This window comes from Amblyraja radiata, chromosome 1 (genome assembly GCF_010909765.2).
Source record: "Amblyraja radiata isolate CabotCenter1 chromosome 1, sAmbRad1.1.pri, whole genome shotgun sequence".
Classification (NCBI taxonomy): Eukaryota; Metazoa; Chordata; class Chondrichthyes; order Rajiformes; family Rajidae; genus Amblyraja; species Amblyraja radiata.
Window position 1 is genome coordinate 152,340,625 of NC_045956.1, and position 24,240 is coordinate 152,364,864.

A 24,240-nucleotide genomic window follows, 5' to 3' on the forward strand; every position below is an offset into this window, starting at 1 on the left:
CAAATGGCAGAGTAGATTCAATGGGCCAAATGGCCCACTTCTGCTCCTATGACATGAACTTATGGGGTGGTTCTTGGAGCATCCACCTCCCATGAGCCACTCAATTGTTCACCTACTCAATACTACAGGATTGCGAAGCCTTCATTTGATCCATCTAGCTGAATTCTTTCTACAACAATACAGGTTAAGACCTCACCAGTTAGCATGTGTTTGTTATCCACAACAACAGCTCCACACTTGCAAGCCGAGCTATCGAATGGAACTCAACAATCGCAGGTCAAATATAAAATACTTAATACCTGTAATGAATCATATCTGGAATAAACCATTTTGTTTTCCAATGGTAGGCTATGTTACATAGTATATTCAATAACAGAAGTAATTTTCCAACAACAATAACTCACCACAGGTGGCACTGAAATTGTAAACCTCCAGTTGTGCCCAGAGACTGAATTCAAAAACGTAGCCACTGTTCACTCTGCAGATGTACCATCCTGTGTCATTTATACTGACTGGATTAATCACAAGCTCAGGGGTGTTACCATTCAGAACCTGTTTATCAATAAAAACACATTGTTAAATAACTAAGCAATTTCAAAAATATCTCAGTATTATTTACAGGATGGTGGCATCATAAGGAAGATCAGCATTTATTGCCCATTCATAGGTGGCAATGGGCAGCCTCCTTCAATTGCTATAGTTTTCTTCTGAAGTGGGGTTCGGGGTTTTAGATTCAGAAATCACGAAGGTATGGTGATTATATTTTCAGTCTCAATGACATGTTGTTGGAGGAAGACCCACAGATGGTAGTATCCCCTGCTGCCTCCTACTCTTGTCCTTCGTGATGGCAGAAGTCACAGATTTAAGAACCTTTGCGCGGAATAGCCTGGGCAAGTAGCTGCTGTGCATTTTACGTTTACCACATCCATGGTGTGTGGATGGCTTAGGGAGTGAATGTTCAGAGCAGGAAATTTGCTGTCATCCAAGTTGACTGTTTAATCTTGGCATAGCATGGAATGTCTCCAGTGTTGATGGAGCTGCATTCATCAAGACAGGTGGATATTTCTTCATCACTCTCCTAACTTTGCCTTGTGGATGGTTTTAGGTATCTGAAGGTGAAATTGTTGCCAACTCCCTGCTTCTGATCTCAATCCACTTTGTTAATAGTTTTCCCATGATATTCCTAATAAATATTTGGCAAAACCAGTCTTTTTCACAACTGATTATTTTACCAAATTCCTACATTAGTTCTGTTATTGGATATAACGCGTGTTGGCAAATTCTCGGTTGATCACGCCACATGTAATCTGAGAATATATTTACTGAACTTTCAAAGCCAAGCAGCGAGGAGAAATGATTGATCATTCATATCAAGAGCATGAGTTACACGAAAAAAACAAAAATATATATTTTTCCTCAGTAATACCTCAAGTGCCTGAGGTGGTGATCTTAAATATGTGTATGTCAATAAACAAAGTAAAAATTATTAATGCAAAATACTAATTAAAACTAAACTGAGGGCTAATAGTCATGCATTTGAATTTTGTGATTCAGCATGTTTAAACAAAGCAATCTAAAGTCTTGGCATCATGTTTGGCACAGGCATTGTGGACCAAAGGGCCTGTCTCTTTGCCGTACTATGTTCTATATACTGTATATATATATATGTTCTATGTTCTATATACTGTATATATTATATGCTATATACTATATACTGGAAACCTCTACATTTTCTTTGGAGCAACCTGGAATGGAACGGAGGAGGAAGTACAGATGGAAAAGCAAATTAAGGAAAATACACACACACCAAGAGGAATACTAACATTCAAATCAGATTGGATGCAAATATTTAAAGTCAGTAAACCCCTTTGAAGATTCAGTTACTCCATATATTGTAGAATATGCAGTGACAAATATGTTCTGTCCTACACTATACCACGTCTAACCATGAGTGTGTCACTTCAGAATAGCTTATGGAGAAATTGCACATCTCATTTCTAAGGAAGAAAATGGCAGTGCAATAAACAAAAACCTCCCACCAGTAGTTAGACTGCCCCATGATCTTCAATAACTTTACCATTACCAGATCTCTCACCAACAACATCATATAAAGAGTTGTTGATCATACAGCATAGAAAAGGGTCATTTGGCCCACCAATGCCATGCCAACTAACAAGCATAATCTTCTAAATTCCTTCATTAAGCCCATTTTTTGTCTTTGAAGTTATAGATGTTTGTTATTCTATGAGTAACCAATTAACTAAAAGCTATTCCACCATCTGCAAATGTTGGAGCTAATCTCATGTTCATGGATGGGTGCAGCTCCAATATCTCTCAAGAAGCTTGATACCATTCATGACAATACAAATAACTATGGCATCTAGCCTCCATCACAAACATTCCCTCACCCAGCCACCATGCAGCTTGAGCATTTATCATCAGCAAAATGCGCTGCGATTACTCGTCAAGATTTTCTAAATAAGTTTGAAATCTACAGTTTCTGCCACCATGCATTGGTATTGTACTTATTACTGGTAAGTTTCCCTCGAAGATACATGTCACTAAGATTTTAAAATATATTCTATTCATTCACTGTTACTGGCCAACACCCTGGAACTGCCTACCTCACAGATCTCAGGAAGTACATCCACTATACAATGACAATGGTCCGAGCAAGCAGATTACAATACAATACAATACAATACAATTTATTACTTCCTCATTCTTCAAGTCAATTAAGGATGCCTTGGACACGCTAGAGGCAGGAAACATGTTCCCGATGTTGGGGGGAGTCCAGAACCAGGGGCCACTGTTTAAGAATAAGGGGTAAGCCATTTAGAACCGAGATGAGGAAACACCTTTTCACACAGAGTTGTGAGTTTGTGGAATTCTCTGCCTCAGGGGTCAGTGGAGGCCGATTCTCTGGAAACTTTCAAGAGAGAGCTGGATAGGGCTCTTGAAGATAGCGGAGTCAGGGGATATGGGGAGAAGGTAGGAACCGGGTAATGATTGTGGATGATCAGCCATGATCACATTGAATGGCAGTGCTGGCTTGAAGATCCATGTGACCTACTCCTGCACCTATTGTCTATTCAAAAAGTTTTGGCTTTGCCAGTGACACCACATTTCATGACCAAATAAAAATCTAATAAAATTAATCACAACATGAGACCAGCGGATGTCAAAACTTACTGTTGTATTTTGAATTGATTGACTATATTATAGGTCTGATATAGGGAGGAGATGGAGGCACATATTACCCACAGTCATTAATTCCCAACAATTCTAAAGTCCAATAAAAACAGAAGTGAATGGGAACAGAAGATATAGAGTCATACTGTCAAAGAGTGATACAGTGTGGAAACAGCCCTTCGACCCAACTTGCCCACACCGGCCAACATGTCCCAGCTACACTAGTCCCATCTGCCTGCGTTTAGTTCATATCCATCTAAACATGTCCTGTCCATGCAGCTGTCTAACTGTTTCTTAAACATTGGGATAGTCCCAGCATCAACTACCTCATCTGGCAGCTTGTTCCATACACCAACCACCCTTTGTGTGAAAATGTTACCCTTCAGATTCCTATTAAATCTTTTCCCCTTCACATAGAAACATAGAAATTAGGTGCAGGAGTAGGCCATTCGGCCCTTCGAGCCTGCACCGCCATTCAATATGATCATGGCTGATCATCCAACTCAGTATCCCGTACCTGCCTTCTCTCCATACCCACTGATCCCCTTAGCCACAAGGGCCACCTTGAACCTATGTCCTCTGGTCCGCCATTCCCCTACTCTGGGCAAGAGACTCTGTGCATTTACCCGATCTATTCCTCTCATGATCTTATACACCTCTGTATGATAACCCCTCATCCTCCTGCGCTCCAACGAATAGAGACCCAGCCTATTCAACCTCCCCCTATAGCTCACACCCTCTGGTCATGGCAACATCCTCGTAAATCTTCTCCGAACCCTTTCAAGCTTGACAATATCTTTCCTATAACATGGTGCCCAGAACAGAACACAATATTCTAAATGCAGTCTCACCAACATCTTATGCAACTGCAACATGACCTCCCAACTTCTATACTCAAAGACAGAAACAATTCAAAATGTTGAAAACTTTCCAAATAACAAGAAAGAGATGGAAAACTGCTTTCTTAGATGACTGATCTCCAGCTGGGCATGAAGTTGGATTGTCAATATTGCATTTCATACAAGGTCAGGCTTGAAATTAATGCATGCATTAGCTTCGCTAGGAAGGTTTCTCCCCCATTACTGTTCTCAATTGAAGTCTTCTCCAAGTTGTTATTGATTTAAGGTCAAAAGGAAGCTGATAATGGTTGCCACTGACCACAAGATCCTGCTCTTTGGTCTGCCAGAACAAGCACTATCCCAGTCTGATTTAGCTCAGGATTGGTCCGGAATCTATCTTCATGGATAGGGTGGGAAAAGTATACGAGAAAGGGCATCCTGTGCTATTATACTGGGTAGCCAATTCCCTGTTTAAACGTGGGGTGTATAACATATAACATATAACATATAACAATTACAGCACGGAAACAGGCCATCTCGGCCCTACAAGTCCGCGCCGAACAATTTTTTTTCCCTTAGTCCCACCTGCCTGCACTCATACCATAACCCTCCATTCCCTTCTCATCCATATGCCTATCCAATTTATTCTTAAATGATACCAACGAACCTGCCGCCACCACTTCCACTGGAAGCTCATTCCACACCGCTACCACTCTCTGAGTAAAGAAGTTCCCCCTCATGTTACCCCTAAACTTCTGTCCCTTATGATCCCATAGAGGATCACTGGCAATTTATTCTCCTCCTCCCACTCATGCCTACTCCCGCTATCTCCAGTAATTTCTCTTCACGATGAGTATCCCTTTTCTCACTATTTTCCTCCCACGTCTCCCCTGTGCTCTTGCTCTCACTGAAATTTACAGCATAGGACAAATCAGTAGGTGCCCGACTGATTTCTCCTGCCCCCACTGATCTCATATGAGACAACCATTTCCCCATTTAAATGTGTCAGGAAGAACTTTACCAATGGCAGGAGGGCCCCAACATTAACGGAGAGAAAAATAAATCGTCTGGGGGGCATCATTCTCCTGATCACATCCCATTGACCCTTCAGGCCCAGTTATGGTAGTGTGGAAGGACTACATTTGTGTCGCCCGGAGATTTATGTCTCCGATTCCATCGGTGGAAACTTCAGATGAACAATGGAAGATGGCGAAGTCAGCTACAAATATGTGGATAATTTTTTTTTTAATGTGAAATGTATTTTGTATCTATCACCTCTGTATTCTTTCTGAACCATTGATATTCAACAGTTGGATATCCAGTTGCTTCGCAATAGAGTCTCACTGACTGGCCAGTCAGAACTGCCTGGCAAACCGGCTGAACGAGGATCTTCAATGAAGCTGGGGGGGGAAAAAAGAGGTTCAAAGTCATTATCACATATGGTGAGCTTTGTCCAAACCTAACATAATTAAAACGGAAGCATTCAAAAGTCAAGCAGCATTGGTGAGAAAAGTAAGAGAATCAATGTTTCATGATACTAACTGGCGACTTTGTTTAATGTATTAATGAATTGTACATCTCCAACAGCTTTTGGGACTTCTACACATGTCAACGACTTTATCTACTTTGGGAAAATGGAAAGAGAAGCACATTTTAAGTTGCAAAGAGAGGGAGTTGGAGTGAACAGAGGAAACATCTATCAAAGACTGAAGTAACAGTCATTAAGGAAACAATTACTTTAAAAATAGGTAATTGGGACACAATTGTATAGAAACAATTTAAAATATAATAAATTGAAATAGAAAGTGGTAGCATATCTGAAATTGTGAAATCCCGGGAGTTGCAAAGTGCCTAGTCCTAGATGAGGGGCTACTCCTCCCGTTCTTGCAAGACATTCTTGATTAGTACAAGTGTCAGAGGTTATGGGGAGAAGGCAGGAGAATGGGGTTAGGAGGGTGAGACAGATCAGCCAGGATAGAATGGCGGAGTAAACTTGATGGGCCGAATGGCCTAATTCTACTTTGTCTTATGACACCGTTGGAGCAAGAGCTCAAAGACAGAAAGGTCAGAGTTGAATGGACAGACTTAAAATGAGAGATTATTGGAAACTCTTTACTCTTGCAAATTGAACACGGGTGTTCTGCAAAGTAGTCACCCAACAACATTTAGTTTCTTCATGTAGAGGATACTACATCACAAGCACCGTGTTCAATATACTAAATTAAAAAGAAATGCAAGTGAACTGTGTTTCACCTGGAAGAGCTGCTTGAGTTACTGGAGAGTGGGAAGGAAAGAGATTAAAAGGGCAGGTTGCATTTCACACATTTCAACACCAGCAAAACCAAGGAACTGATTGTGGACTTTGGAAGGAGTAGGAGGGGGACCCACAGCCCCATTTATATCAACGGGTCGATGGTTGAAAGGGTCAAGAACTTCAAATTCCTGGGCGTGCACATCTCTGAAGATCTTTCCTGGTCCGAGAACACTAACGCAATTATCAAAAAAGCTCATCAGCGCCTCTACTTCCTGAGAAGATTACGGAGAGTCGGATTGTCAAGGAAGACTCTCTCTAACTTCTACAGGTGCACAGTCGAGAGCATGCTGACCGGTTGCATCGTGGCTTGGTTCGGCAATTTGTGCGCCCTGGAGAGGAAAAGACTACAAAAAGTAGTAAACACTGCCCAGTCTCTGATTATTAGCAACCACTTTCTGTTATTTGCACTACCAGTTTATTTATTCATGTGTGTATATATTTATATCATGGTATATGGACACATTTATCTGTTTTGTAGTAAATGCCTACTATTTTCTGTGTGCTTAAGCAAAGCAAGAATTTCATTGTCCTATACAGGGACACATGACAATAAACTCACTTGAACTTGAACTTGAACTTGCTGCGAGATGGGATGTGGTTGGTGAAAATGGAAGAGTAGACAGTGCACTCACAGAGAGGCCAGTCCAGAATGCTGAAAAGTGAGGGTTGAATAAGAATCATAGATTCACTTGCATTTCTTCCAATTTAATGCGATGCAATCAATGCTCACGAAATGGGATCTTCTACACTGGAGAAACCAAACACAACGCAGGCGATTGCTTCGTAGAATACTCAGGTACACATGTTGCCTCTGAGTTAAGAACTCATGATGCTAACTTCATGAACTCCACCACCACACCTGGCAGTGCATTCCAGCCATCCACTTTGTTAAGGTAATATGCGCTCAAGATGATCTTTTTACATGAATCCACGGATTTAAGACTTCCAATCAAGATGAGCTTAATAACCAACCACTATTATCAGATGCTGAGAAATAAGATGCTTGGGTAAACTTTCACTTTGGAAAGAACCTTGATGATGTACCTCTGTAGCTTTGCCTTTAAGGAGGCCCAGTAGTGAACTGGATAACAGAATTTTTAAACTTCCACTCTTTTGTAAGCTGTTAAGGGTCTCTGGATAAGTTTATCAACATTTAACACCAATACATTGAGCATCATCCATACATGGTGGTTTGTTGATACACAATCTGTGCACCTTAAAACAGAACCAGTTGCTGTAACCCATGTAGAGCATTGAATCACACATTAAATACTGCCTTTCACCTCATATAAGCGACTGCAAACAAATGTGGTGACATTCTTCATTCTGAAAATCAGGGTCTTTTAGCAAACGATTTTCTTGCATTGTGAACACACAACTCAAACAAACCTGAAATTCGCAGAAGCTGAAAAGCTTCTGTGTGCCCCATAGCTTGAAGGAAATCCAAGAGGTCTCTCACGGTAACACCCCTACTGCCCATCAAGTGGAGCAAGCTTCGGCTGGGACTTCCATCTGGGTCCAGCGTTTTCAGCGAGCATTTGTCTAGGTCCTCTGAGCTGGAGAGGAAATAATTACATGTCTTCTTTGAGATTGTGAACGAACATAGCAAAGTACAGTATAAGAACAGGCACTTCAGCCCACAGTGTCTGTGCCAAACATGAAGCCACGATAAGCTAATATCATCTGCTTGCACATGATCCATATCCTTCCATATCTAAGTGCTTGTCCAAAACCCTCTAAAATGCCACTATTGTATCTGCCTCCTCCAACATCCTTGCCAGCACAATCCAGGCACCCATCACCCTCCGTATAAAAATCTGCCCCACATACCTCCCCTAAACTTTGCCCCTTCTCTCACTATTGTTATGTACATCTATCAGGTCTCAACACTGGTGCCCCTCAAAGATGCATTCTCAGTCCCCTACTATACTTCCTATACACTCACGACTGTGCGGCCAAATTTGGTTCTAACTCCATTTACAAGTTGTCGGATGACACCACTGTGGTGGGCTGGATCACAAACAATGACGAGCTCTTCCATAAGCTAAAGTACTGTCCAATTCATCTCTAAGCATTGCAGACATTGGACTTTATGCCTCTGGAATTGGCACACTACAATGCTGAGAACTATATTCTGTACTTTGTATCTTCCCCTTTGCTTTACCTATTGTACTTGAGTTGGTTTGAGAATGGTATTACCCGATGGTATTAATTGGATTGATATAACCAAATTGGCAAAATAGATCCAATAATTTATATTAAATTTAGCAAAAGGTCTAACTAACTTAATGCACCAATGGAACCAAGGAGGGAATCTAGATAAAAATGTTTAAGTTGTAATATAATAAACAAAAGCAAGTTACCGTGAGAGACTTTGAGGAAGTTAGAATAACATGTTGGAGGGGCAATTAAAATGCTTATACAAAATAAATTATTGCCGTCATCACCTTCCACCTCCTCCGCCTCCACCACCCACTCCTTCCTGAATCTTATGTAGATTGTGCGCTAAATCTTAAACATGTTCACACCTCACTGCTGAGGTGTCAGACCTGCTCCAGCAATTCAAGTGATCATGGTCAAACTAAACGTAACCTCAACTCTGCATTCCTATTTCCCCATGGTATCTTTTCAATTCCTTGCTCACCATATATCCATCTACCTCTGTACAAAAATATTCACGTACTTAATATTTCCACCGTTCTTTCACAAAGTTAGTTGCAAAAACCCATGACCCTTTGTAAGGTGATGTTTTTGCATGGATAGGAAAGGTTTAGAAGGATATGCGCCAAAAGCTGGCAGGTGGAAGCAGTGTAGGTGAGGCATCTCAATCGGTCTGGGCAAGATTGGGCCATAGGGTCTGTTTTTGTGCTGCATGACTCGAGGATTTCAGGAGTCCTGACCCAAAACACCACCTATCCATGCTCTACAGATATGCTGCCTGGCCTGCTGAGTTACTCCAGTACTTTGTGATTTTAAAAAAATCTATAAAACATTGGTTTGGCTACATTTGGAGTATTGTATGCAGTACTGGTTACCCAATTAAAGGGAGGATGCAGAGGCCTTGGAGCGGATTCAGACATTTATCTCTGGATTGGAGGGCATTAGCTGCAAGCAGAGATTGGACAAATATGGATTGTTTTCTCTGGAATGTCTTAGGTGACAGGGAGACCAAATAGAAGTATATAACATTATGAAAGGTATAGAGAGGGTAGGTAGTCAGAAGCTTTTTCCCTGGGTGGAAATGTCAAATATTAGAGGACATAGCTTTAAGGTGAGACAGGGAAAGTCTCAAGAAAACACAAAGTACTAGAGGAACTTAGTGGTCAGGCAGCATCTGTGCAGGGAACAGTCAGATGATGTTTTGGTTTGGCTCAGGTATGTGCCTCGAAAATGCTGTTGGTGGAAGCAGACACAAAAGTTGGTGTTTTATAAGGCTTTTTAGAAAGACACATGAATATGACAGGAATGGAGGGATCTGGATCATCTGCAGGCAGAAGTGTTTAGTTTGGCATTGTGTTCAGCACAAGTATTGTGGGCAGAGGAGTCTGGTCCAGTGTTGTACTGTTCTCCATTCTACATCCATGAAATGTAGTAAGTCACTCAGTTCACAGGCAATTAGAAATAAATGCTAGCCTAATCCTAAAACTGAATTTTAATAAGTGTATTAAAAATGGTTATCAGGGTAACTTTCAGTGATGGATTAAAGGCCGATAAATCCCCAGGGCCAGATAGGCTGCATCCCAGAGTACTTAAGGAAGTAGCTCCAGAAATAGTGGATGCATTAGTAATAATCTTTCAAAACTCTTTAGATTCTGGAGTAGTTCCCGAGGATTGGCGGGTAGCAAACGTAACCCCACTTTTTAAGAAGGGAGGGAGAGAGAAAACGGGGAATTACAGACCAGTTAGTCTAACATAGGTAGTGGGGAAACTGTTAGAGTCAGTTATTAAAGATGGGATAGCAGCACATTTGGAAAGTGGTGAAATCATTGGACAAAGTCAGCATGGATTTACAAAAGGTAAATCATGTCTGACGAATCTTATAGAATTTTTCGAGGATGTAACTAGTAGCGTGGATAGGGGAGAACCAGTGGATGTGGTGTATCTGGACTTCCAGAAGGCTTTCGACAAGGTCCCACATAAGAGATTAGTTTACAAACTTAAAGCACACGACATTGGGGGTTCAGTATTGATGTGGATAGAGAACTGGCTGGCAAACAGGAAGCAAAGAGTAGGAGTAAACGGGTCCTTTTCACAATGGCAGGCAGTGACTAGTGGGGTACCGCAAGGCTCAGTGCTGGGACCCCAGCTATTTACAATATATATTAATGATCTGGATGAGGGAATTGAAGGCAATATCTCCAAGTTTGCGGATGACACTAAGCTGGGGGGCAGTGTTAGCTGTGAGGAGGATGCTAGGAGACTGCAAGGTGACTTGGATAGGCTGGGTGAGTGGGCAAATGTTTGGCAGATGCAGTATAATGTGGATAAATGTGAGGTTATCCATTTTGGTGGCAAAAACAGGAAAGCAGACTATTATCAAAATGGTGGCTGACTAGGAAAAGGGGAGATGCAGCGAGACCTGGGTGTCATAGAAACATAGAAATTAGGTGCAGGAGTAGGCCCTTCGGCCCTTCGAGCCTGCACCGCCATTCAATATGATCATGGCTGATCATCCAACTCAGTATCCCGTACCTGCCTTCTCTCCATACCCTCTGATCCCCTTAGCCACAAGGGCCACATCTAACTCCCTCTTAAATATAGCCAATGAACTGGCCTCGACTACCCTCTGTGGCAGGGAGTTCCAGAGATTCACCACTCTCTGTGTGAAAAAAGTTCTTTTCATCTCGGTTTTAAAGGATTTCCCCCTTATCCTTAAGCTGTGACCCCTTGTCCTGGACTTCCCCAACATCGGGAGCAATCTTCCTGCATCTAGCCTGTCCAACCCCTTAAGAATTTTGTAAGTTTCTATAAGATCCCCTCTCAATCTCCTAAATTCTAGAGAGTATAAACCAAGTCTATCCAGTCTTTCTTCATAAGACAGTCCTGACATCCCAGGAATCAGTCTGGTGAACCTTCTCTGCACTCCCTCTATGGCAATAATGTCCTTCCTCAGATTTGGAGACCAAAACTGTACGCAATACTCCAGGTGTGGTCTCACCAAGACCCTGTACAACTGCAGTAGAACCTCCCTGCTCCTATACTCAAATCCTTTTGCTATGAAAGCTAACATACCATTCGCTTTCTTCACTGCCTGCTGCACCTGCATGCCCACTTTCAATGACTGGTGTACCATGACACCCAGGTCTCGCTGCATCTCCCCTTTTCCTAGTCGGCCACCATTTAGATAATAGTCTGCTTTCCTGTTTTTGCCACCAAAATGGATAACCTCACATTTATCCACATTATACTGCATCTGCCAAACATTTGCCCACTCACCCAGCCTATCCAAGTCACCTTGCAGTCTCCTAGCATCCTCCTCACAGCTAACACTGCCCCCCCAGCTTAGTGTCATCCGCAAACTTGGAGATATTGCCTTCAATTCCCTCATCCAGATCATTAATATATATTGTAAATAGCTGGGGTCCCAGCACTGAGCCTTGCGGTACCCCACTAGTCACTGCCTGCCATTGTGAAAAGGACCCGTTTACTCCTACTCTTTGCTTCCTGTTTGCCAGCCAGTTCTCTATCCACATCAATACTGAACCCCCAATGCCGTGTGCTTTAAGTTTGTAAACTAATCTCTTATGTGGGACCTTGTCGAAAGCCTTCTGGAAGTCCAGATACACCACATCCACTGGTTCTCCCCTATCCACGCTACTAGTTACATCCTCGAAAAATTCTATAAGATTCGTCAGACATGATTTACCTTTTGTAAATCCATGCTGACTTTGTCCAATGATTTCACCACTTTCCAAATGTGCTGCTATCCCATCTTTAATAACTGACTCTAGCAGTTTCCCCACTACCGATGTTAGACTAACTGGTCTGTAATTCCCCGTTTTCTCTCTCCCTCCCTTCTTAAAAAGTGGGGTTACGTTTGCTACCCGCCAATCCTCAGGAACTACTCCAGAATCTAAAGAGTTTTGAAAGATTATTACTAATGCATCCACTATTTCTGGAGCTACTTCCTTAAGTACTCTGGGATGCAGCCTATCTGGCCCTGGGGATTTATCGGCCTTTAATCCATTTAATTTACCCAACACCACTTCCCGGCTAACCTGGATTTCACTCAATTCCTCCAACTCCTTTGACCCGCGGTCCCCTGCTATTTCCGGCAGATTATTTATGTCTTCCTTAGTGAAGACGGAACCAAAGTAGTTATTCAATTGGTCCGCCATATCCTTGTTCCCCATGATCAACTCACCTGTTTCTGACTGCAAGGGACCTACATTTGTTTTAACTAATCTCTTTCTTTTCACATATCTATAAAAACTTTTGCAGTCAGTTTTTATGTTCCCTGCCAGTTTTCTTTCATAATCTATTTTTCCTTTCCTAATTAAGCCCTTTGTCCTCCTCTGCTGGTCTCTGAATTTCTCCCAGTCCTCCGGTATGCTGCTTTTTCTGGCTAATTTGTACGCATCATCCTTCGCTTTGATACTATCCCTGATTTCCCTTGTTATCCACGGATGCACTACCTTCCCTGATTTATTTTTTTGCCAAACTGGGATGAACAATTTTTGTAGTTCATCCATGCAGTCTTTAAATGTCTTCCATTGCATATCCACCGTCAACCCTTTTAGAATTAATTGCCAGTCAATCTTGGCCAATTCACGTCTCATACCCTCAAAGTTACCTTTCTTTAAGTTCAGAACCATTGTTTCTGAATTAACAATGTCACTCTCCATCCTAATGAAGAACTCAACCATATTATGGTCACTCTTGCCCAAGGGGGCACGTACAACAAGACTGCTAACTAACCCTTCCTCATTACTCAATACCCAGCCTAAAATAGCCTGCTCTCTCGTTGGTTCCTCTACATGTTGATTTAGATAACTATCCCGCATACATTCCAAGAAATCCTCTTCCTCAGCACCCCTCCCAATTTGATTCACCCAATCTATATGTAGATTGAAGTCACCCATTATAACGGTTTTGCCTTTGTCGCACGCATTTCTAATTTCCTGTTTGATACCATCTCCAACTTCACTACTACTGTTAGGTGGCCTGTACACAACACCCACCAGCGTTTTCTGCCCCTTAGTGTTTCGCAGCTCTACCCATACCGATTCCACCTCCTGCAAAAAAACCTTCCTTTCCATTGCGTTAATCTCCTCTCTAATCAGCAACGCTACCCCACCTCCTTTTCCTTTCTCTCTATCCCTCCTGAATATTGAATATCCCTGGATGTTCAGCTCCCAGCCTTGGTCACCCTGGAGCCATGTCTCCGTGATCCCAACTATATCATAGTCATTAATAGCTATCTGCACATTCAACTCATCCACCTTATTACGAATGCTCCTTGCATTGAGACACAAAGCCTTCAGGCTTGTTTTTACAACACTCTTACCCCTTATACAATTTTGTTGAAAAGTGGCCCTTTTTGATTTTTGCCCTGGATTTGCCGGCCTGCCACATTTACTTTTCACCTTGCTACCTATTGCTTCTACCCTCATTTTACACCCCTCTGTCTCTACGCTCACACATTTAAGAAACTCCATCCTCCACTATCCCATTCTATATCCCATCCCCCTTATTCAGTTTAAAACCACCCGTGTAGCAGTGGCAAACCTGCCTGCCAGAATGCTGGTCCCACACCTGTTAAGATGCAATCCGTCCCTTTTGTACAGTTCCACCTTACCCCAAAACAGATCCCAGTGATCTAAGAATCTAAATCCCTGCCCCGTGCACCAGTTCCTCAGCCACGCGTTCAGGTCCCGTATCTCCCTGTTCCTGCTCTCGGCAGCACGAGGAACTGGAAGCAAACCGGAGATAACAATACTGGAGGTCCAGCTTTTCAGCATTTTTCCGAGCTCTCTAAAGTCACGCTGCAGAATATTCATCCTCTTCTTTCCGACATCGTTTGTGCCGACATGCACTACCACTTCCGGATGTTCACCTTCGCCCTTGAGGATTTTCTGCACTCGGTCCGTGACATCCTGGATCCTGGCACCAGGAAGGCAGCACACCATCCTCGCATCCCGTCTGTTGCCGCAGAAACCCCTGTCCGTACCTCTCACGATGGAGTCTCCCACTACAATGGCGTTGCCTGCCTTAGGCCTTTTTGGTTTTGGCTCAACAGCCCTATTCGCATCACAAGCCAGTCCGCCGCCCAGTGTAAACACCTCTTCTGTCCCGACAGCTTCTAAGTGGGTGAACCTGTTCACAAGAGGTACAACACCCGGGGACGTTGGCATTCCATGCTTCCCTCCCGTTCTCACTGTCTCCCACCTTCTATCTTCCAGTACCTTAGGAGTAACAATCGTACTGTAGGACTTGTCGAGGAACGACTCCGTTTCTCGGACGAACCGGAGGTCATCCACTTGCTTCTCCAGTTCCCCAACACGGCCCTTCAGGAGATCTACCTGGATGCACTTCTCGCATTTGTAGCAGCCAGAGGCACTGGCGGTGTCCTTGACCTCCCACATACTGCAAGCATCGCACTGAATCAGCTTGCCTGACATTTCCTTCTTTTGTCTCCTCGCCGAAGGCTCTCGAGCCAAAGACTCACACTTTTCTCACAGGGCCGCTCACTCACTGCCGCTCGCTAAGAGCAGTCTTGCTTAAATTGACTGATAAATTGCCTGATTTACCAATTTACAAACCAAATTCCTCAGTTTTCAACTGTTTTCCCAGCACTGACTCACTTCTCTCCCACTTGGGCTAGAGCCAATCAGTCGTATCTCTTGCTAAACTCCTGCTGCTATTGTTGCTCCCAAATTCTACAGCAGTTCTGAGTCAAGTCTGCCTGTCCTTGACCTGTACTTTAACTGTTTTCACTTCTCTCCTCCCACTTGGGCTAGATCCAATCAGTCGTATCTCTTGCTAAATTCCTGCTGCTGTTGTTGCTCCCAAAACTAAAGCAGTTCTGAGTCAAGTCTGCCTGTCCTTGGCCTGTACTTTAACTGTTTTCACTTCTCTCCTCCCACTTGGGCTAGAGCCAATCAGTCGTATCTCTTGCTAAACTCCTGCTGCTGTTGTTGCTCCCAAAGTCTACAGCAGTTCTGAGTCATGGTACACCAGTCATTGAAAGTGGGCATGCAGGTGCAGCAGGCAGTGAAGAAAGCGAATGGTATGTTAGCTTTCATAGCAAAAGGATTTGAGTATAGGAGCAGGGAGGTTCTACTGCAGTTGTACAGGGTCTTGGTGAGACCACACCTGGAGTATTGCGTACAGTTTTGGTCTCCAAATCTGAGGAAGGACATTATTGCCATAGAGGGATTGCAGAGAAGGTTCACCAGACTGATTCCTGAGATGTCAGGACTGTCTTATGAAGAAAGACTGGATAGACTTGGTTTATACTCTCTAGAATTTAGGAAATTGAGAGGGGATCTTATAGAAACTTACAAAATTCTTAAGGGGTTGGACAGGCTAGATGCAGGAAGATTGCTCCCGATGTTGGGGAAGTCCAGGACAAGGGGTCACAGCTTAAGGATAAGGGGGAAATCCTTTAAAACCGAGATGAGAAGAACTTTTTTCACACAGAGAGTGGTGAATCTCTGGAACTCTCTGCCACAGAGGGTAGTCGAGGCCAGTTCATTGGCTATATTTAAGAGGGAGTTAGATGTGGCCCTTGTGGCTAAGGGGATCAGAGGGTATGGAGAGAAGGCAGGTACGGGATACTGAGTTGGATGATCAGCCATGATCATATTGAATGGCGGTGCAGGCTCGAAGGGCCGAATGGCCTACTCCTGCACCTAATTTCTATGTTTCTATGTTTCCTTGTTATTACCACCAAATCGAGTCACCTTTAGCAAAGGGCGAGTTTTGCTTTAAAATGCAGTTCTTGTTAAAAAATAGAAAAACACAGAAAATGGTAGAAAATCTCAGCAAGACAGGCAAGAGATACTGAATTAACGCTTCAGATTCCCAATGTGTGTCGTTTGGCATTGATTTTTACTTGTCATCTGTAGGTAGAATAAAGTAGGTAGAACAAGGTCCAATATTTCTCCTGACAATGTTACCTGAGTTTGAAACGCTTGTCAGCTCCCACGATTTCCGCCAGCTTCCTCCACCCACGACCATCGGTCTTGTCCAACAGGTCGCTTAATTTCTTTAGCGTGTGTTCCTTCAGGCTGTTGATGTTGGACGGCGGCTGCTGCATGGACTCTGCCATTGCAGCGAGTGGGTGAAAAGGAGCACTCCTCCAACTCCGGCATTCGCCACCGCCCACCGCACCTGGTAAACGAGACACCTTCAGTCACTCTTCAACCGCTGCTCTCCAACCAACACCTTTCAAAGCACACAAAAAAGTGTAACACTTACTGGAATCGGTGACTTCCAACAGCTGATGCCGGAAAAAAATACAAAGTAAAGTGTGCAAAGTTAATCTCAGACAATCCTTTATCCCATTCACGATCTCGCTGCTCCATTTAAATCATTCCTCTCCCAGTATTAAACCCATCACATCTCTGCTTGTCATTGCACTCGCCGATTAACAGACGTGTTTAAGCACAGCAAACGACATGGAACTCTCTGTGAAAGCCGGCGAACCACACACTTCCTGGTCCTAAGCCGATACACGACTGAATCACTTCATACAGGCACGCCCCAGCAACAAAGGCAGCTGGGATTTGTAGTTCTCATAGAAACATAGAAAAATAGGTGCAGGAGTAGGCCATGTGATGTGGCCCTTCGAGCCAGCACCGCCATTCAATATGATCATGGCTGATCATCTAAAATCAGTACCCCGTTCCCGCTTTTCCCCAAATCCCTTGATTCTTTTAGCCCTATGAGCTAAATCTAACTCTCTCTTGAAAACATCCAGTGAATTGGCCTCCACTGTCTTCTGTGGCAAATAATTCCACAGATTCACAAATCTCTGGGTGAAGAAGTCTTTCCTCATCTCAGTCCTAAATGGCCTACCCCTTATTCTTACACTGTGACCTCTGGTTCTGGACTCCCCCAGCATCGGGAACATTTTTCCTGCATCTAGCCTGTCCAATCCTTTAAGAATTTTATATATCTCTATAAGATTCCCTCTCATCCTAAATTCCAGTGAATACAAGCCCAGTCTACCCATTCTTTCATCATACGTCAGTTCTGCATCCCAAGAATTAACCTGGTGAACCTACGCTGCACTCCCTCAATAGCAATAATGTCCTTCCCCAAAGTAGGAGACCAAATTTGCACATAATACTCCAGGTGCTGTATCACCAGGGACCTGTACAACTGCAGTTGGACCTCCTTGCTCCTAAATTCAAATCCTCTCACAATGAAAGCCAACATGCCAGTAGCTTTCTTCACTGCCTGCTGTACCTGCATGCTTACTTTCAGTGACTGATGTACATGCACACCCAGGACTTGCTGCACCTTCCCTTTTCCTAATCTGACACCATTCAGATAATAATCTGCCTTCCTGTACTTGCCCAAAGTGGATAACCTCACAATGGAGACTCCATTGTGAGAGGTACGGACAGGGGTTTCAGCGGCAACAGACGGGATGCGAGGATGGTGTGCTGCCTTCCTGGTGCCAGGATCCAGGATGTCACGGACAGAGTGCAGAAAATCCTCAAGGGCGAAGGTGAACATCCGGAAGTGGTAGTGCATGTCGGCACAAACGATGTCGGAAAGAAGGGGATGAATATTCTGCAGCGTGACTTTAGAGAGCTCGGAAAAATGCTGAAAAGCAGGACCTCCAGGGTTGTTATCTCCGGTTTGCTTCCAGTTCCTCGTGCTGGCCAGAGCAGGAACAGGGAGATACGGGACCTGAACGTGTGGCTGAGGAACTGGTGCACGGGGCAGGGATTTAGATTCTTAGATCACTGGGATCTGTTTTGGGGTAAGGGGGAACTGTACAAAAGGGACGGATTGCATCTTAACAGGTGTGGGACCAGCATTCTGGCAGGCAGGTTTGCCACTGTTACACGGGTGGTTTTAAACTGAATAAGGGGGGTGGGGTGTCGAATGGGCTAGTGGAGGATGGAGTTAAAGGGAAAGGGTTTCTTAAATGTGTGAGCGTAGAGACAGAGGGGTGTAAAATGAGGGTAGAAGCAATAGGTAGCAAGGTGAAAAGTAAAAGTGGCAGGCCGGAAAATCCAGGGCAAAAATCAAAAAGGGCCACTTTTCAACAAAATTGTATAAGGGGTAAGAGTGTTGTAAAAACAAGCCTGAAGGCTTTGTGTCTCAATGCAAGGAGCATTCGTAATAAGGTGGATGAGTTGAATGTGCAGATAGCTATTAATGACTATGATATAGTTGGGATCACGGAGACATGGCTCCAGGGTGACCAAGGCTGGGAGCTGAACATCCAGGGATATTCAATATTCAGGAGGGATAGAGAGAAAGGAAAAGGAGGTGGGGTAGCGTTGCTGATTAGAGAGGAGATTAACGCAATGGAAAGGAAGGACATTAGTTTGCAGGATGTGGAATCGGTATGGGTAGAGCTGCGAAACACTAAGGGGCAGAAAACGCTGGTGGGTGTTGTGTACAGGCCACCTAACAGTAGTAGTGAAGTTGGAGATGGTATCAAACAGGAAATTAGAAATGCGTGCGACAAAGGCAAAACCGTTATAATGGGTGACTTCAATCTACATATAGATTGGGTGAATCAAATTGGCAGGGGTGCTGAGGAAGAGGATTTTTTGGAATGTATGCGGGATAGTTATCTAAATCAACATGTAGAGGAACCAACGAGAGAGCAGGCTATTTTAGACTGGGTATTGAGTAATGAGGAAGGGTTAGTTAGCAGTCTTGTTGTACGTGCCCCCTTGGGCAAGAGTGACCATAATATGGTTGAGTTCTTCATTAGGATGGAGAGTGACATTGTTAATTCAGAAACAATGGTTCTGAACTTAAAGAAAGGTAACTTTGAGGGTATGAGACGTGAATTGGCCAAGATTGACTGGCAATTAATTCTAAAAGGGTTGACGGTGGATATGCAATGGAAGACATTTAAAGACTGCATGGATGAACTACAAAAATTGTTCATCCCAGTTTGGCAAAAGAATAAATCAGGGAAGGTAGTGCATCCGTGGATAACAAGGGAAATCAGGGATAGTATCAAAGCGAAGGATGATGCGTACAAATTAGCCAGAAAAAGCAGCATACCGGAGGACTGGGAGAAATTCAGAGACCAGCAGAGGAGGACAAAGGGCTTAATTAGGAAAGGAAAAATAGATTATGAAAGAAAACTGGCAGGGAACATAAAAACTGACTGCAAAAGTTTTTATAGATATGTGAAAAGAAAGAGATTAGTTAAAACAAATGTAGGTCCCTTGCAGTCAGAAACGGGTGAGTTGATCATGGGGAACAAGGATATGGCGGACCAATTGAATAACTACTTTGGTTCCGTCTTCACTAAGGAAGACATAAATAATCTGCCGGAAATAGCAGGGGACCGCGGGTCAAAGGAGTTGGAGGAATTGAGTGAAATCCAGGTTAGCCGGGAAGTGGTGTTGGGTAAATTAAATGGATTAAAGGCCGATAAATCCCCAGGGCCAGATAGGCTGCATCCCAGAGTACTTAAGGAAGTAGCTCCAGAAATAGTGGATGCATTAGTAATAATCTTTCAAAACTCTTTAGATTCTGGAGTAGTTCCTGAGGATTGGCGGGTAGCAAACGTAACCCCACTTTTTAAGAAGGGAGGGAGAGAGAAAACGGGGAATTACAGACCAGTTAGTCTAACATCGGTAGTGGGGAAACTGCTAGAGTCAGTTATTAAAGATGGGATAGCAGCACATTTGGAAAGTGGTGAAATCATTGGACAAAGTCAGCATGGATTTACAAAAGGTAAATCATGTCTGACGAATCTTATAGAATTTTTCGAGGATGTAACTAGTAGCGTGGATAGGGGAGAACCAGTGGATGTGGTGTATCTGGACTTCCAGAAGGCTTTCGACAAGGTCCCACATAAGAGATTAGTTTACAAACTTAAAGCACACGGCATTGGGGGTTCAGTATTGATGTGGATAGAGAACTGGCTGGCAAACAGGAAGCAAAGAGTAGGAGTAAACGGGTCCTTTTCACAATGGCAGGCAGTGACTAGTGGGGTACCGCAAGGCTCAGTGCTGGGACCCCAGCTATTTACAATATATATTAATGATCTGGATGAGGGAATTGAAGGCAATATCTCCAAGTTTGCGGATGACACTAAGCTGGGGGGCAGTGTTAGCTGTGAGGAGGATGCTAGGAGACTGCAAGGTGACTTGGATAGGCTGGGTGAGTGGGCAAATGTTTGGCAGATGCAGTATAATGTGGATAAATGTGAGGTTATCCATTTTGGTGGCAAAAACAGGAAAGCAGACTATTATCTAAATGGTGGCCGACTAGGAAAAGGGGAGATGCAGCGAGACCTGGGTGTCATGGTACACCAGTCATTGAAAGTGGGCATGCAGGTGCAGCAGGCAGTGAAGAAAGCGAATGGTATGTTAGCTTTCATAGCAAAAGGATTTGAGTATAGGAGCAGGGAGGTTCTACTGCAGTTGTACAGGGTCTTGGTGAGACCACACCTGGAGTATTGCGTACAGTTTTGGTCTCCAAATCTGAGGAAGGACATTATTGCCATAGAGGGAGTGCAGAGAAGGTTCACTAGACTGATTCCTGGGATGTCAGGACTGTCTTATGAAGAAAGACTGTGTAGACTTGGTTTATACTCTCTAGAATTTAGGAGATTGAGAGGGGATCTTATAGAAACTTACAAAATTCTTAAGGGGTTGGACAGGCTAGATGCAGGAAGATTGCTCCCGATGTTGGGGAAGTCCAGGACAAGGGGTCACAGCTTAAGGATAAGGGGGAAATCCTTTAAAACCGAGATGAGAAGAACTTTTTTCACACAGAGAGTGGTGAATCTCTGGAACTCCCTGCCATAGAGGGTAGTCGAGGCCAGTTCATTGGCTATATTTAAGAGGGAGTTAGATGTGGCCCTTGTGGCTAAGGGGATCAGAGGGTATGGAGAGAAGGCAGGTACGGGATACTGAGTTGGATGATCAGCCATGATCATATTGAATGGCGGTGCAGGCTCGAAGGGCCGAATGGCCTACTCCTGCACCTAATTTCTATGTTTCTATGTTTCTATTTATCCACATTATACTGCATCTGCCATGCATCGGCCCACTCACCCAACCTATCCAACTCACCCTGCAGCCTTATAGCGTCCTCATCGCAGCTCACACTGCCACCCAGCTTTGTGTCATTCGCAAACTTGGAGATGTCACATTTAATTTCCTCATCTAAATCGTTAATATATATTGTAAATAACTGGGATCCCAGCACCGAGCCTTACGGCACCCCACTAGTCACTGCCTGTCACTCTGAAAAGGACCCCTTAATTCCTACTCTTTGCTTCCTGTCTGCCAACCAGTTCTTTATCTATGTCAATATCCTACCCCCAATATCATGTGTTCTAGATTTGCACACTAATCTCTTGTGTGGGACCTTGTCAAAGGCCTTTTCAAAGTCCAGATACATCACATCCACTGGCTCTCCCTTATCCATTCTACTTGTTAGTCAAGCATGATTTCCCCTTCATAAATCCATGCTGACTTTGACCAATCCTGTCACTGTTTTCCAAATGCGCCACTATAACATCTTTAATAATCGACTGAAGCATCTTCCCCACAACTGATATAAGGTTAACTGGTCTATAATTCCCTGTTTTCTCTCTCCCTCCTTTCTTAAAACGTGGAGTTACATTGGCTTCCCTCCAGTCCACAGGAACTGATCCAGAGTCGAGAGAACATTGGAAAATGATCACCAATGCATCCACGTGTTCTAGGGCCATCTCCTCGAGTACTCTGGGATGCAGACCATTAGGCCCTGGGGATTTATCTGCCTTCAGTCCCAACAGTTTACCTAACACCATTTCCTGACTAATGTAGATTCCATTCAGTTCCTCCCTCTCACTAGATCCTTGGTCCCCTAGTCTATCTGGTAGATTGTCTGTGTCTTCATTCGTGAAGACAGAACCAAAGTATTTGTTTAACTGTTCTGTCATTTCTTTGTTTCCCATTATAAATTCACCTGTATCTGATTGTAAGGGACCTGTATTTGTCTTCACTAATTTTTTCCTTTTTGCATTTCTAAAGAAGCTTTTAGAGTCAGTTTTAATATTCCCCGCAAGCTTTCTTTCATGCGCTATTATCCCCCTCTTAATTAACCCCTTTGTCCTCATCTGTTGACTTCTAAATTTCTTCCAGTCCTCCAGTTTGCTGCTTCCTCTGGCCAATTTATATGCCTTTTCCTTGGATTTAACATTATCCTTGATTTCCCTCGTTAGCCACGGTTGAGCCGCCTTCCCCGTTTTATTTTTTCACCAGAAAGGGAGGAACAATTTTTGGAGTTCACCCATTCGGTCTTTAAATCTTTGCCATTGCTTCTCCACTGTCAACTCTTTAAGTGTATGTTGTAGGGAATTTTGAAAATTGTAAGGAAGATGAGTAGGTTATAGTTTGGTTAACCCTGGAGCTCACATACTGGGAGCATGATGGGAAAATGCCCAATAATGTAGTCAGAATAGCAAAGCTAAAACATTCTGATGAAGAACAGACTTCCTTATCAGTAGGGGGGAGGATAGTTCATTGTAGTTCTGTTCTGGGTTCTTCTCTGTTGCAATCTTGCATTACAAGCTGCTCTTGGTCAGTGTTTATCAGGGAAGTTTTCCAAAGGTTAACAAATGACCTCTTTTACGAGGGTGTTCCATTTGGCGGGGTTATCCGGACATTTATGGTATCTACATGTGAGATATGTGGGTGGGAGATTTCCAAACAACAGGAATCAACGGGGGACAACAGGAAACACCAGGAAACTCAGGATTAAAGTTAACTTTGGGGAACCACAAAGATTATGGGTCACAGAAACTTGGATTAATGACTGTTCATTTCAACTCCACAAGTAACCATTGTGTCATGAGGGTATAAGAATCCTACAGTTACTATAGGATTTTGAAGTAGTTTGAGCTTGCCTTTATTAAACCAACTTGTTCGATAGACTCACCACTGATCTATGAGTTGTTTTATTTTGTGTATCTGCCTATCTGAGTAAAGTCAGTACAGGTAAAGTACAAAATTCCAACAGTATAATTTGCCAGTCTATCCTAGCTAATTTCCATCTCATATATTCATAGTCACCTTTATTTAAGTTCCGGACCCCAGTCTCTGAATTAACCGTGTCACTCGACATCCTAATGCAAAATTCCACCATATTGTTGTCACTGTTGCCCAAGGAGCTTTGCACAACAAGATTGCTAACTGATCCTTCCTCATTACACAATATCCAGTCTAGGATGGCCTGTCCTCTAGTCGGTTCTTCTATATATTGGTTTAAAAAACCATCCCGTATACATTCCAGGAAATTCTCCTCCTCAGCGTTGCTACTAATTTGGTTGGCCCAATCTATATGTTTTCTTTCCAAGTGAATTACAATCTGTCGTGGTAATTCTTCTGTGAAGGAAGGAACTGCAGATGCTGGTTTAAATCGGCAATTCTTCTGTTCTGCTCTACACACCTTTGATAATCTCTACCTGACGGTCTCACAAAATTCTCAAAAGCACCCATTAGCAGAATTCATCATATGGATAGGTAACTTTTTGGGTCAGGGCAGAGGTTCACATGCACCTCATCTAACCTCATCTACTGCATTCACAGAGAGTTTCATGCTGTTTGTGTGCTTTACGGTGTTTAATCGCCAAGTGCGATGGCAAGCATAGATGTGGGAATTTTAATACTGGGAGACGAGTGGTTTAAATGGAGCAGCAAGATCGTCAGTGGGATAAGGGATTGTCTGAGATTGAACTGATCTGAT

General features: G+C 43.4%; 1 protein-coding gene across 2 annotated transcripts in view; it reads right to left on the minus strand.

Moving 5' to 3' along the window:
- The window catches only part of malt1 (MALT1 paracaspase), a 142,377-nt gene that overhangs the window by 72,894 nt on the left and 45,243 nt on the right, over positions 1-24,240 (minus strand). Inside the window, exons 1-6 of one of the 2 annotated variants that reach the window (XM_033032891.1) lie at positions 16,886-17,024; positions 16,768-16,789; positions 16,467-16,680; positions 7,735-7,901; positions 5,307-5,431; positions 405-552 (exon numbers count right to left, since the gene is read on the minus strand). In XM_033032891.1, the coding sequence (XP_032888782.1) occupies positions 405-552; positions 5,307-5,431; positions 7,735-7,901; positions 16,467-16,680; positions 16,768-16,789; positions 16,886-16,924 (715 nt within the window). In that variant the 5' untranslated portion in view covers positions 16,925-17,024. Of the gene's footprint in view, positions 1-404; positions 553-5,306; positions 5,432-7,734; positions 7,902-16,466; positions 16,735-16,767; positions 16,790-16,885; positions 17,025-24,240 lie in introns of those variants that run through there. The other variant, XM_033032900.1, reaches the window with a different exon arrangement.